The sequence below is a fragment of the Ixodes scapularis genome, unplaced genomic scaffold (assembly GCF_016920785.2).
Source record: "Ixodes scapularis isolate PalLabHiFi unplaced genomic scaffold, ASM1692078v2 PGA_scaffold43__4_contigs__length_2004386, whole genome shotgun sequence".
In the NCBI taxonomy this organism is placed as follows: domain Eukaryota; kingdom Metazoa; phylum Arthropoda; class Arachnida; order Ixodida; family Ixodidae; genus Ixodes; species Ixodes scapularis.
Genome location: NW_024609872.1, coordinates 855,340 through 869,520, shown reverse-complemented (window position 1 = coordinate 869,520; position 14,181 = coordinate 855,340). Strand labels below are relative to the sequence as shown.

Below are 14,181 nucleotides of genomic sequence, written 5' to 3'. Positions count from 1 at the left end.
CTCTTCTACCGTATATGTTTCGGCGCCAAAGTGGCCGATTAAAGCCAAAGCAGAACAGTCACATGCTGTCGAATATCGATAGTCCCAAACCAACACACGCAGTCGTGCAGTTATCCGAGTGGCCGCTGCGGGTGGAATGGTGGCGTTGCGATCGCATTTAGTTTGGTTTTCGAGTACAGATCGGTGCCACTTTTTCAGAGCAAGCTCTTTAGCAGTTTCCCCACTGACTTGCTCTAGAAACGTTGGTCGGTGCGGACCCCATAGCAGACGCCCTGCAGACTGAGTGGCTTCCCTGTGGACCTTGTAGCGACTCCCTGTAGAGCTTGTGTGGCTTTTCTGCAGACCCCATGAGGACCCTGTGTAGACCTTGTATGGCTTCCCTAGGGACTCCTTGTAGACCTCGTATGGGTTTTCTACAGGCACCCTATAGACACCGTAAAGACCCTGTGTAGACACCTTATAGAGCCCCTATGGACTCTATATGGCGCCTTGCCATAGACAGGATATAGGATAACCACACATCATCCATAGAATAGGACGTCCATAGAACGTCCGTTGGCCAATATTCTATAGGGCAGCCATAGGACGACTTCACGGAGGCAACAGAGGTCGTGGTCCGCCTATAGATGCCTTTTGTCCTCCCTATGGACGCTGGTCTATAGAACGTCCTAGAAGTGTCCATACATATTTTTGTAAGGGTAGAGTAAAAAATGTCTGAACGACCGTAAAGGTATGTGGTGTGTCTCCGTCATCTTGAACTTGAACGATCGTGAACGTTGTGTGCCATCGAACCAAATCATTTCGCCTGCTCGCGGTCACCACGGCAGCTAGTCTGCCCGCAGATCGCTAAAATTTACTAGCATGCGCAGTTTACAGAATTCACAATCGCTTACGATTGTGAGCAGTTCTCGAAATGATTTGGTTCAACCTCTCAAATGAAGCAGACTAACAGCCTCCCGCTGTCCCTAGGCCTAACGCTCGGCTGGGTCGGCAAAGGCGGTCGCCGAACCGACCGCCATCTTTTTTTTACCCGACTCGTGAACGGTGCTGGCTGCGTTCCGGTGACGACTCCAGCGGCCGGAATGGGAGAAACGAACGAGAAGAGCCTCCCGACTTCCCGAACGACTCGCGCGCGCATGCGCAGTGGCGTCGCGGATGCGTTCGAGGGCGAACCGTTCGTGTGGAAACGACCTGCTAAAACTCCCTATTCTTACCACCGGAAACCACACACGAAATGTGAAGTTTGTGTGGGTAAAACTGATGTGAGCGGATACCTCTGTTGGATTCTTGCCCGGATAGCTCAGTTGGTATAATATCCGGCTATGAATCACTGCGTCGAGTGTTTGATTTCGGTTTGGGTGCTCTTCGTTTGTCTGCTTTAAATGGGCCCTATGGGTCTATATCTTCCTAAATGATTTTAACCTTTGTGTAACGTCCAAATTTGACGAAGGATCATAACTGACAGTCAGGTGGGACTGCTTTTATAAACGTTTGCGGATAGAACTCATTCTTTGGTAATATTGACCGAACATGATACCTACAATTATATTATAGCTAGATATACAACTAAAGAATGCTCCAGGTGTTCCACCCCCAGCGTGAGCTTTCTGTCTTCGCTAACACTTGGGGTTCTCGTGGGCACTAAACACTCCTACGCGACGGGAGACAGCGAACGTGTTCACTGGAGGCGGAGCTTCTGATGCATTCTTAAATAGTGTATTCAGTACTAGTTGTGTATTTTGTTACCGCTCTAAAAACATAACCGCGTTTACAGAGAGGGCCATAAAAATATGAGTAAATTATACCATGTTTAATCTTTTGTTACAGGTACGGAAAGCGAAAGGACTGAAAAGGAAAGTGGAAAACGTCCTTTGCCCGGTCAAGTCCCCCATTTAAAAGAAAAACAATGCACTTCGTAGCGTGGCGACTACTGATTAGTTTTCTTGTTATCTTTGTGGTGACCACAGCCGCACCAAGAAATATCAACGCGGATATAAAACCACGAGAGCAAACTACCGAGCAATCTTTAAAGGTAGTTGACACTTTGACAATCTCATGTTGTAACGAACAACACTGCCTGGATCAATAGGATAGTGTGTTGAGAAGAAAATGTGCTGAATTGCCTTTTTATAATAATTTTATAATTTATTATATATTTTTAATTTCTAATCAAATTCAGGGGTTTTACGGGCCAATCCAACGACGGGCATCTGTCACGCCCCAGCGAAGGACTGACGATTATTTTCGACCACCTGGGGATCTTTTGACGTGCAAACGAAAGCTCGATTACACGGCGCCTTTACCGCAATAAGCCTTCGTCAGATTGCAGGCACCTCGGCCCGGATACGAACTATTTTAATCTCTAATTCAGCACTTCAATATGAGTTTTAAAAATGTATATAAAGACAATTCACGCAGCCTGTATTAAACAGTAGTACGGATTGCGTTCCTTCGCTGAATTCGATCAATATTCAAAGTTACATTTGCGTTGAATTTCTAAGACGTGAACAAGCTAAATATAACCCCTTGCATATTAATATTTAATTTCTGGTAGGCAACGTGCAGTGAATATTTGATGTCTAGTTTTGAAAAAAAGCTAAAATCCGGTTAGTAAAAGTGTGGTCTCCAGTTAGGTTTTAGCATTATGTTAGCATCTAAAAGAAGTACTGCGCACTAAATTTAGCGAAAAAGCTTGCCCGCTAAGTTTGTTTCATACACCTAAGTATAATATTTTTCAAAAAATCATTTGCCCACACCTTTTGTCACAATACAATTGTGACTCGTACGCGGCATTCTCTAAGACAAATTGAGGCGACTGATTGTAATATTAATGAACAGTCTCGAAGTAAATTAAGCTGTGACACAATTTGGGGAGACGGTAGTTTTATAAAGCTTCGAAGGCAAGGAAGAAGCACAGGAAGCATGATGAAAATAAACCCTGGAGAAGGGGAACAAGAGGGACAAAGGACAAACACAAATCTCCAAACACAGCTAGGTGACTGGTGCGCGACCGAAAAAATCCGCCTGGTCCGGGTATCGAACCCGGGACCTCTCCATCACAGGTGGAGCGCTCTACCAATTGAGCTAACCAGGGGTTAGACATCAGTAGAGCAAACGGGTTTTATCAGCTGCCACCAGTCTAACACCAACAAGGGTGAAGCTTGCAATTTAAGGTTATAATGAGATTGCAATTAAATGCAAAGGTGCAAGCGAGCTGGACAAGAATGATGAAAATAAACCCTGGAGAAGGGGAACAAGAGGGACAAAGGACAAACACAAATCTCCAAACACAGCTAGGTGACTGGTGCGCGACCGAAAAAATCCGCCTGGTCCGGGTATCGAACCCGGGACCTCTCCATCACAGGTGGAGCGCTCTGCTCTACTGATGTCTAACCCCTGGTTAGCTCAATTGGTAGAGCGCTCCACCTGTGATGGAGAGGTCCCGGGTTCGATACCCGGACCAGGCGGATTTTTTCGGTCGCGCACCAGTCACCTAGCTGTGTTTGGAGATTTGTGTTTGTCCTTTGTCCCTCTTGTTCCCCTTCTCCAGGGTTTATTTTCATCATTCTTGTCCAGCTCGCTTGCACCTTTGCATTTAATTGCAATCTAATTATAACCTTAAATTGCAAGCTTCACCCTTGTTGGTGTTAGACTGGTGGCAGCTGATAAAACCCGTTTGCTCTACTGATGTCTAACCCCTGGTTAGCTCAATTGGTAGAGCGCTCCACCTGTGATGGAGAGGTCCCGGGTTCGATACCCGGACCAGGCGGATTTTTTCGGTCGCGCACCAGTCACCTAGCTGTGTTTGGAGATTTGTGTTTGTCCTTTGTCCCTCTTGTTCCCCTTCTCCAGGGTTTATTTTCATCATTCTTGTCCAGCTCGCTTGCACCTTTGCATTTAATTGCAATCTAATTATAACCTTAAATTGCAAGCTTCACCCTTGTTGGTGTTAGACTGGTGGCAGCTGATAAAACCCGTTTGCTCTACTGATGTCTAACCCCTGGTTAGCTCAATTGGTAGAGCGCTCCACCTGTGATGGAGAGGTCCCGGGTTCGGTACCCGGACCAGGCGGATTTTTTCGGTCGCGCACCAGTCACCTAGCTGTGTTTGGAGATTTGTGTTTGTCCTTTGTCCCTCTTGTTCCCCTTCTCCAGGGTTTATTTTCATCATTCTTGTCCAGCTCGCTTGCACCTTTGCATTTAATTGCAATCTAATTATAACAGGAAGCATGTCAGTTCAGGTAGAGGTTGTTTATATTTTTACCTCTCTTCCTCATTTGGCATTTATTGTTATCTTTACCCTTTTTAAGGTGAATTTTTATTTTGAAAAATTTCCTTGATCTCCACTTTACTTCAACTTTTTACGAAAAAGAATTTTAATAACCTTTTCAAATCTTATTATTCAGGTTTTTTCAGTTACCTTTTGCCTCAACTTAAAAAGAGCTGGTGCAAGCCGCACGTATTGGACCAACGCCAGTATTGTTCGCACTCCTATTCAAAAATTAAATCAAAACATAAGAGACCACCAAACTTGCTAATTAACACAGACTAATTAGATAATAATAATAATAATAATACATTTATTCACACATGTAGAATCAACAATGGAATTACGGGTCCGGTCAAAGCCAGCATGGGCTTGTGGGACCAGGCCCTGCAGTAAAAGAATTCGGAAGTGCACATTGTCATGAGGAAGAGAAAAGAAAAAAGACAGTTGCACGAGACAGTGGCAGTGGGACAAGACAAAACAGAGGCACGAGATAAAAGGCATAGTTTCATGAATCCAAACCATCACATGTTGTAGGCTGAGCACTATGCACACGATGCGTTGACCCCGTTGTCTGAAGGATTGTAGCTCCAAGTGATCGAACGACGAGGGATCACTGACACTCATGGACACGAAAGCTTGCACATACCGTAGATTGTAACTGTGTCGCTGTTAAGGTGGCATCGCACACACACACACCAAAGTACCGAAGTAAAGTGAAAGAAAAAACAACCATGAGCACATGGAGACTATTGTCTATGTCCTTGATGGGTGCAGGCCTGTGTCAGACATCTATTTTTGGTATTGATAGCCATCATAAAAGACAACATAGTACAAGGTGCCGGTGCATATCTGAAATAAGGGTTGTATTGGATGCGCGCTGGCCAAGAAGTATGGGGTCAAAATTTGATACCAATTCCGCGTGCTTTATATCATTGCATCGATACGGCAGAATACATCTTTCTCAAGCTTTTCGTCAATGTTTTGTTGGAAGTAATTGCCAAAACCGACTCTGGGATGCTATTGAAGACATTAGGCACATAGAAAATACGCAAACTTTCACCATAATGGGTCCTTAGATGAGGAAATTGGAAACGAAGATAATTTCTTAGGTCACGAGATGGTAAGGATGGTATAATAAACTCACTGTCCCAAAAATGTCTTCGTATTACAGTCTGAAGGAACAGGGAGTGAAACGTAGGCAATTCCAAGAACGAGAAAAGGTTGACATTTTTTGAACATTCTGTGTTGTTTGCAATGCTCTTTAGAGTATTTCGTAGAATTCTGTCAATTCTTGACTGCCATAGAAGGGGGCAATTAAAAAAAATAGTGATGCCATACCTCAGGACACTGTAGGTAAGAGCACGCATTATACATTTTCTTATAGTTAGCGGCATATATGCCTTAATATGGTACATCATACAAGCGACTGTTCTCAGCCGTTGACATAGGTATGACATGTGGGTGTTCCAAGATAGGTCGCAATCGAAGTGAATGCCCAGGTACTTAATCGTGTTAACATAATGAACAGGCTCACAGGTAGAACATGAGCAGCATGAGTTATGAAGAAAGAGTGGGGCGGTTAAACTCACGCTTTTTAAAGGGTTGCGGAAACAAATAAGCTTTGTTTTGGTAGTATTTACTCGAAGTTTGTTTGCCTGGAACCAGTCCATTACCTTATTGGCATCTACTTGCAGCATGTTAACCGCATGGTGATATGAAATATGTTGAGACAATAAAACTGTGTCATCTGCATATTGTAGTATCACACAGTTCGTCGTAACGGATGACATATCATTCACGTAGATGTTAAAAAATAAAGGAGAAAGAATTGAACCCTGCGGGACACCAGATGTTAAAGAAACTTGAGAGCTGTGGAAATTATCTATTGACACAATCTGAGAGCGATTAGACAAGTAATTCTCCAAAATGGCATGAAAGGGACCACGAAAGCCGATCCTATACAACTTGTCCAACAGAAGCTTGTGATTCACAGTGTCAAAAGCCTTAGCAACATCGATGAAAAGAGCACATGCGTACATATTTTTGTCAAAAGTTGAGTGTAGTATGTCCGAAAAATGTTCAAGTAGGTTAGTAGTACCTCGACCAGATATAAATCCGTATTGATTTGGTGTGAATATTGCGTGTTTTTCAAGGAAATTGGACATTGCAACAAAAATATGCTTCTCTAATATCTGGGAAATGGATGACAATATTGATATTGGTCGGTACGAGGAGACTTGGTTTGGCGCACCACCTTTAAACAGAGGCACTACTAAAGCGCTTTTTAATTCATCAGGAATATAGCCCGTTTCCAAAAAGTCATTAATCAAAGTGAGAAGTACATTTTTCAGAGACTCGAAATTTCGGCATAAGTCGTGTACAGTAATGTCGTCGACACCAGCAGATCTAAATCGCTTGAATCCGAACAGATACGACCGTAATTCGAAATCTGTCAGAGGAGGAAGAAAGGCAGATTCTTTGTTGAACGGCATTCGCGGTGTGGGAATCCTATCGCTGCTAGACGGTACCGTGGCAGAGTCTGAGAAAAAACGATTGAAAGCGTTCGCAGTTGCTAACATATCAGCTCCAAAATGTTCCCTTAGTGTCTCATAAATGTTATTCTTCAAATGACCTCGAGCCTCATTTATTACAGCCCAGGTTTTTCTTGAGTCGAATCTGGCATCCGAGATCTTTTTGGCGAAGTATGTTCGCTTCGCTGATCGAATAAGTGCAGTGACAAAATTTCTATGAATCTTGCTTTCAAGTTTGAGAGCAGCATTATTAGGGTAGCGGCGACTCTTCTTCCAAAATTTCTCTTTGAGATCAATGGCGTTAAGAATTTTAGAGTTCAGCCAAGGGAGCTTAGGGTTGCGTTTTTTGACGTAGACAGTTTTTCTGGCGTTGTTCCGGAAGTGTACAACAACATCGATAAACTTTCTATATAAATTCCCACGGTCTACAGAAAATAAAAAACCTTCCCAGTCGTAATCTTTGATGAACCGATCAAACATTTTGATCGGTTTTGTATAATAATTTTTGCGCATACCGCCCAATAAAAGAGTTACAGAACGTGCTGGGGAACACCCTATTGTATCGTTTTTATCAAGGTCGCCTTTATGTGATTGATTTTTTTTGAGTTTTAAAGTAAGCACACTAGTTTTTAATTAATAATTCCAGGTGACTAAAGGCACTCACATCGCAGTTCGTTAGCGGGTAGTAACGTGGCCTTTTATAAACCTCGCGCGCTTTACTGAGCACCATTAAATATTAAACACACAACGGCTACATTGACGGGATCGACAAAATAGTATGCTTCGAAACGCGCTTCACAGTATTTGTGTTGAAGGTTTTGCGTAGAAGGTAATATGTTAAACGTTAGGTAATGAATATATGCTAATTATAAACTTTGGTACGCCTCAGATCTTTGACTTCCTCAACATAAGGCTGCGAGCAATATTTCATCGGTTTTACATGCGCAGCGTGCCCCAGCTTTTTTACGTTCTGGCACGGGTTAGCTGAAACACCCTGTGTTATATTAAGATTAAAGGAAGAAGAAACGTGTAGGACAAAGGCAGCACAATCACATCTTTCATTGCTGTACATTCTCATAGTTAAAAATATAGTCAAAAGTGAACCCAACGAGGAGTTAATTATACGCAATACAAATTGGTATAGTGTTTAATTCGATTTTCTGCCTTAACATTTGTACCATATACTAAATTTTAAATATTCGTGCACGTTTTATTTTAGTAGATATAATCGCACTTGTGTAGAACTAATGCAGGTTCCAAACGACTCTATCCTATCATCCGGTGCCCTAGTTTAGAGAGATAATCGTTAATCAAATTAAGCACTTTGTTTATCTTAAGGTGCAACAAAACGTTCCAAGGCTGTGCAACAAATGACTATGAACTCTAGACAGTCAAGTTTTTAAAATTAAATAAAACTCAACTGTAACTTCAGGATCACCGAGTTTTCTATTTGATGAAATATATAAAATGAACATTCAATGATTTTGCTAATGTTTGTACTTGCTTAATGGGTCAAAACGTTTCGCCGACTTTCAACACGTGTTTACTAAACAGCTGTTCCGCCTATTTTATAAGAATGTAGCAGCAAGAGTATAAATGACCAAGCCTTACAAATACTCTTTCAACAAAGACAGTGCCTAGCAGCTCTTATTTTTATCCTACAACACGATCAACATTGCGAGACAGTCCGGGTTAGCTTTATTTTGTGGTGTCTAAATGTTAATGGTGTTACAAACGCCCCATACGATTGATCATATGGCCACGAGTATTTGTAAATGTTGCTTGGCCTCAGTGGGTATGTGAACACGGAAATAGTAACTTTACAGGAAATAGTACTGTGTTCATACTCTAAGCTTCACAGGTATAAAGAGCTTTAATGGAATAGTGCAATTTTAATTTTGATACCTGCTTTGAATCTTACTTTATCAAAATCCTAAGGACTATTACGTTTCATCAATATAGTAGCCAGAAATTCAAAATATTGCAAAGGTTGTACATAGAACCTAATTTCAACAAAACGACCGGGACTAGTCTTAAACGTTATAAAGAACAAGCGGCTAGGCTGGTTACCGGCACTATTCGCCGCCTATAGTAGGGGTTGACGTATTTCCCGATGGTGAGCAGGGAAAAACGCAGTTGCGGGCGCCTTCTCCGAAGGTTCGATGGCACCAGCAAAGCCTAGTGTCCGGTGATTTCACCCAGGTTGCAGCCGGAGACCCGCGGCAAGGACGAGTTGAAAGGCGTCGCTTGTGTTGTGGAGTAGAGCGAGTAGGGATGGCTAATATTCACACTGAGAGGTTTTGCACCTCTCGATGGAACTCTTCTCGTCTGTCTTCGAGTGTGCAAGGTGTATCACAAGGCGCCATTTCCAAGAAGTGTGGCCGCTGATCCTGAAGAACGGCGACCTGTGTGGACGTTGGAGTCGGGACGTCCGTGACAGCATGTGCCAGTTGCGTCAAGTTCGGGCAAAACCAGCCCAGATGCAGATGCGAGGATCATCCGTACACTGACGGGCATCCGTTGAAGAAACAACTCTCGTAGGACGGCTGTGTTGAAGGTTGGAGCCTTCGTTCCCAGAAGTTGTTGAAGGTGCCTGAATAGTTGGGAAGGCTTTCTGTCTCCCAACTCTTCCGACGATATAAGTTGCTGGAGCCGTCGTTGTTCTGACTCTGAAGTTCGTTTCACAAGTTTTGCTTTCAGAACGTCGTAGGGGGAGATACGTAGTGTGCGGGTCGAGGATGATGTCTCGTATTTCTATAGCGGCTTCTGGCGGTAATGCGGCCTCGACGTGATGAAAATTTGGCGCTTAAGAAATTACCTCGCTGATGATAAACTGGCTTTCTACTTGCGCGAACCATACTTGAGGACCAGACGACCAGAAGTTTGGAAGGCGTAGTTGATGGAGGGCAGCAAGGTCAGACGGTGGAGGGTCTTCAGAGGTTGCCATAGGCAGGTCAGTCGGGCGTGATCCCGGTCGCCACTTGAAGTAACCAGAGGTCTCTTCAATTTTATTTACCGTGGAGGCTATTTACAATATGAAATATTTATATCAGTATACATCGCAGGCCTGTCCCGTCGGTATGTTCTGTCTTGAGTCCCCTTGCACGCGTGCCTCGTCTTTCTCTACCACCCCAGTTGGCTTGTCCGCTACAACGGTAAATGCTTGCATTGTTGGCTTTGGAAATTACACCATATTGGGCGAATGCGTAGATGAAAAAATTCATTCCACACCGCTTATTAAAGTGACCATAACTATAAAAAAATAAGCAGTCAATATTTTAATTTCATTTTTAGATCCTTGGCGATATCCATGGAAAAACATTTGCCCTTCCGCGCTCAACAACCCAGAAGCCCTTCCTAGTCGACTCTACGGTATCCTGTTTTACAATGCAGCTCTTATATTCAGCAGAGGAAACAGACGGCACGGTAATGCTGTGGCTTCACTATACGTTGTCTGGCAGCGGATTCAAGTAGGTTTATTAATTATCTAGCATGCACGACTATTTACCATATTCTAATAAAACGTCAATAACAAACTTACAGGCGTGTTGACACCATAAGCTTCTCTGTGAAAACAGAAAAAGGAGCTTCAGCAAACAAGCTTCGTTTTGACTTCGAAGGATCATCAAATAATGGTACGAATTAACGACGACTTTTGCAATTTCTAGTATTCTTCACTGCAATCTGGTTATTATTCAGATGTACACAATATAAAATGCAATATATTGCATTTTATATTGTGCAATATATATGCATAATATATATAATATATGCAATATATTGCGTTTTATATAGTAGAACACACTGGAATTCGAAATTTTTTTTTACGTGGTAGCAAATGAGCGCAGTACAAAATACAAACCATAAAGAACTATGCGTCATTTGACAAGGTCAACAAAAAAATTGCACACGCGCTCTTGACCGAGGTATCATTGACTTCACGTTTCAGGCCTAGTGAAATTCTCAATTTTAGTGTCGCTTTTTTAGTCATGCGATTAGGCGTATATGCAAGAAAGGACCGTGCTATTTTTGAGTTTACTACAAGCATATTTCAGGTCGCACTGTTCTTCGGTCCAAAGTGTGTTTTTTGTTTGGAAATTTCGGGCCTGAAAATGCACAAAAAGCCAAGGTAGTACCGAACATGACATTCTTTGACAAGAGTTTCGGCCAATTTCGCCAAGCAAAGTCCTTGGTTAGGCTTCACTGATAGTAGATCTGGCATCTTGCTGATTAAACCGTCAAGCACGTGCCACATTTACGCTTCACTATTGGCTTTTCGGTTTATGCTTGAAATGCTTGGCTCAAGTTTGCCAGTTAGGCATTTATGTGGCGAGCCAAAAAAAAGTCATAGAAACGCCAAAGAAAAGTACTATGGCACTATTAAACACCTTGGAACAAAACCGTATTAGGGCCAGGTTAGGCCACTAGGATTGCCAAGAGTGTGCCAAGGTAAGCACTTCTCTGCCGTGCTTCCTGGGTATGTTTCAATGGGATTTGTTTTTCATTAATTTAAACTTTCGGTTCAGTGTCGTTAGGCCAACCTAACCAAACTGTGACATCATAAGTGCTGCTTATGCTCCGGGAAAGTTATAGTCACCATAAAATTAAATAAAACCTGTTTCAAAATGTTCAAACACACGATTAAGATTTAAACTTTTTTTATATATAATTCGGTTGCTTCAGTCCTTGTATATTGAGCTTTTATTCCAGTAGCAAGCTGTGGAAAAGACATCCGAGCTCCACGGTGTTCTGGCTCGACCTGATCGTTTTTATTTCTCGCGCATCAAGGAGCTCGCGCAGCGAGCTTAGAAAAAAAAAAGAAATTTTTTTCATATCTCGGAGCTGACTCCTACAGGACTCCCCCCTGGTAGCAAGGATCACGGAAATATAAATAAAATGGTGGCACTGGTGGCAATAGGAGGAGGTAAGGGTGTGGAGAGTTATGTGGCCCATGAAACACTTCTTGGTTTCTTGGTTTTCTGGAGTGTTGCAAGTTGCTCTGAGTATGAAGGATGAGAATTTGAGTCCTGAAATGCGGGTTTGATTCGGTCCCTGGCCACGATTTCTCGGTGTCCTTTTATGTCAAGAGTCATGGTCTTCTCGGTGCGGTCGAGTATCTTAAAAGATCCCTCGTAAGGTGGCGTGAGACTTTTCTTCTTAACTTCTTTTTTGACGACTGCGTGCCTGAAAGCTTTCAATTCTTGACTTACGAAGATCTTTTGAGAATGGGGCATCCGAGGTTGTGTGGGCTTCAGTTCTTGAATGAAGTGCCTCAAGTTGTCTATGTACGCTTGGCGTGGAGTTGTTGGAGTACACTTGGTAATGTCGAAAAATTCTCCAGGGAGCCGGAGTGGCGATCCATAAACCAATTCAGCTGAGGTGCATTCCAGGTCTCGTTTGAAGGCGGATCCAATGCCGAGAAGGACGAATGGGAGATGATCGACCCAGTTGATACGTCCATCTCGTGCTGTAATTGCTGCCTTGAGCTGTCGGTGTAACCTTTCCAACATGCCATTGGCTGACGGGTGGTATTACGTAGTGTGCACATGCCGAAGAACTGGGCTAAGGCAGCAAACAGCGAGCATTCGAATTGTCCTCCCCGGTCCGTAGTGACGGTGAATGGACATCCGAGGCGGGATATCCAGATGTCAATAAAGTCCTTGGTGACTGTCTCGGCAGTGGTGTCAGCCAGGGGAGTAGCTTCGGGCCACCTGGTGTAGCGGTCAACGCAAGTCAAGATGTACGTGAAGCCTCGACATGATGGCAAGAGGCCCACGAGATCTAGGTGAACATGGTCGAACCGTGGCCGTGGGGCCACGGAATGGTCGTGTTATTCCGGAGAGGAGCTGACCACGATAATATCATCAACATAAGCGGAGATGAAATGAAGGCATCTGGTGACTTCGTCTATAAGGCGTTGGAAAGTGTGCGCGGAGTTTCGGAGGCCGAAGGGCATCCAAACGTACTCAAAGAGTCCGAACAGAATTGTGATGGCGGTTTTGGGCACATCCGCTGGCTCGACTGGAATCTGGTGATAGGCCTTAATAAGGTCTACCTTGCTGTAAATGTTGGTGCCAGCTAGGCCAGCGGAGAAATCGAGAATGTGTGGCAAGGGGCACCGGTCAGGTACCGTGCACGCATTCAAGGCGCGATAATCTCCGCATGGCCTCCAGTCTTTTGAATCTTTCTTAGGGACCATGTGAAGAGGCGACGCCCAACTGCTGGAGAAGGGGCGGATGATACTAAGCTCCAGCGTGTCTTCGAATTCTCTTCGCGCGATGTTAAGTCGCTCGCCGAAGAGTCGATGTGATGGGTCACGGCGTGCTTGGCTGGTACCTCGGTGTTGCACGGTCGCGTTATGGTGGAATATTCTGCGAGGATGGCTTCATATTGTCACGGGTGGTGACCAAAAAGCAATAAATAAACAGGAAGAAATAAACTTTTAATGTGGCGAACTTGTGCCAAAAATAAAAGTGTACAAAAGAAAACAACAGAGCGTCGCGGGCGTCGAAGTCGGCGTAGCAGCAGAGTCCAACGCTGGGGTGAAACTGAGTCCGGTTCGCCACGCGGTGCCCCTTATGTACATGCTTGAGCTTCTGGAATAATCGGCGTAGAATGTTCGACGCGTAGAACAATCGGACCTCGCAGAAACGAAAGCCCTTCCTTCGGGGACTGCGGTTCGACGCAGAAACGAAAGCCCTTCTTTCGGGGACTGCGGTTGAAGTCGCCAAGTTTTTCCTCGAGGCCATTGTCCTCCGCCACGGCGCTCCCGTAGTTATGATAACAGATCGCGGATCATCGTTCATGGCAAAGCTGACCCAAGAAATTCTCCGGCTCAGTCACACCACCCAACGTCGTACAGCTGCATACCACCCGCAGACCAACGGGCTGACCGAGCGACTCAACAAGACAATCGCCGATATGAAATCTATGTACGTCGACGTAGAGCACAAGACGTGGGACGGGGTGTTGCCCTACGTCACGTTCGCCTACAATACGGCGGTTCAGGAGACCACTGGATTCACCCCTTTCCAGCTGGTACATTGTCGGAAGGTAACGACCATGCTGGACGCAATGCTGCCCCATGAGCCATCTGACAATGAGAGCGACGACGACCAGGTGGTTGCTCAACGGGCCGAAGATGTCCGCCGGCTCGCCCGACTCCTGATTCAAGACCAGCAACGCGTCGACGCGGGCCGCTACAACCTTCGTCGCCGGGACGTCCACTTCCAGCCCGGAGACAGGGTGTGGGTGTGGACGCCCATTCGTCGCCGCGGCTTCAGTGAGAAATTGCTGAAACGATACTTTGGACCGTACAAGGTACTTCGTCGCCTCGGGGAGCTGAACTACGAGGTGATGCCCGACGGAGCAAGAACATCAT

The 14,181-nt window shown here is 44.4% G+C and overlaps 1 protein-coding gene across 1 annotated transcript in view; it reads left to right on the top strand.

Moving 5' to 3' along the window:
- Positions 1-1,906: 1,906 nt before the first annotated feature.
- Positions 1,907-14,181, top strand: part of LOC120838490 — a 117,258-nt gene continuing 104,983 nt past the window's right edge. Inside the window, exons 1-3 of the mRNA XM_040208426.1 lie at positions 1,907-2,032; positions 10,095-10,270; positions 10,344-10,435. Of these exons, the coding sequence (XP_040064360.1) occupies positions 1,907-2,032; positions 10,095-10,270; positions 10,344-10,435 (394 nt within the window). The remainder of the gene's footprint in view (positions 2,033-10,094; positions 10,271-10,343; positions 10,436-14,181) is intronic.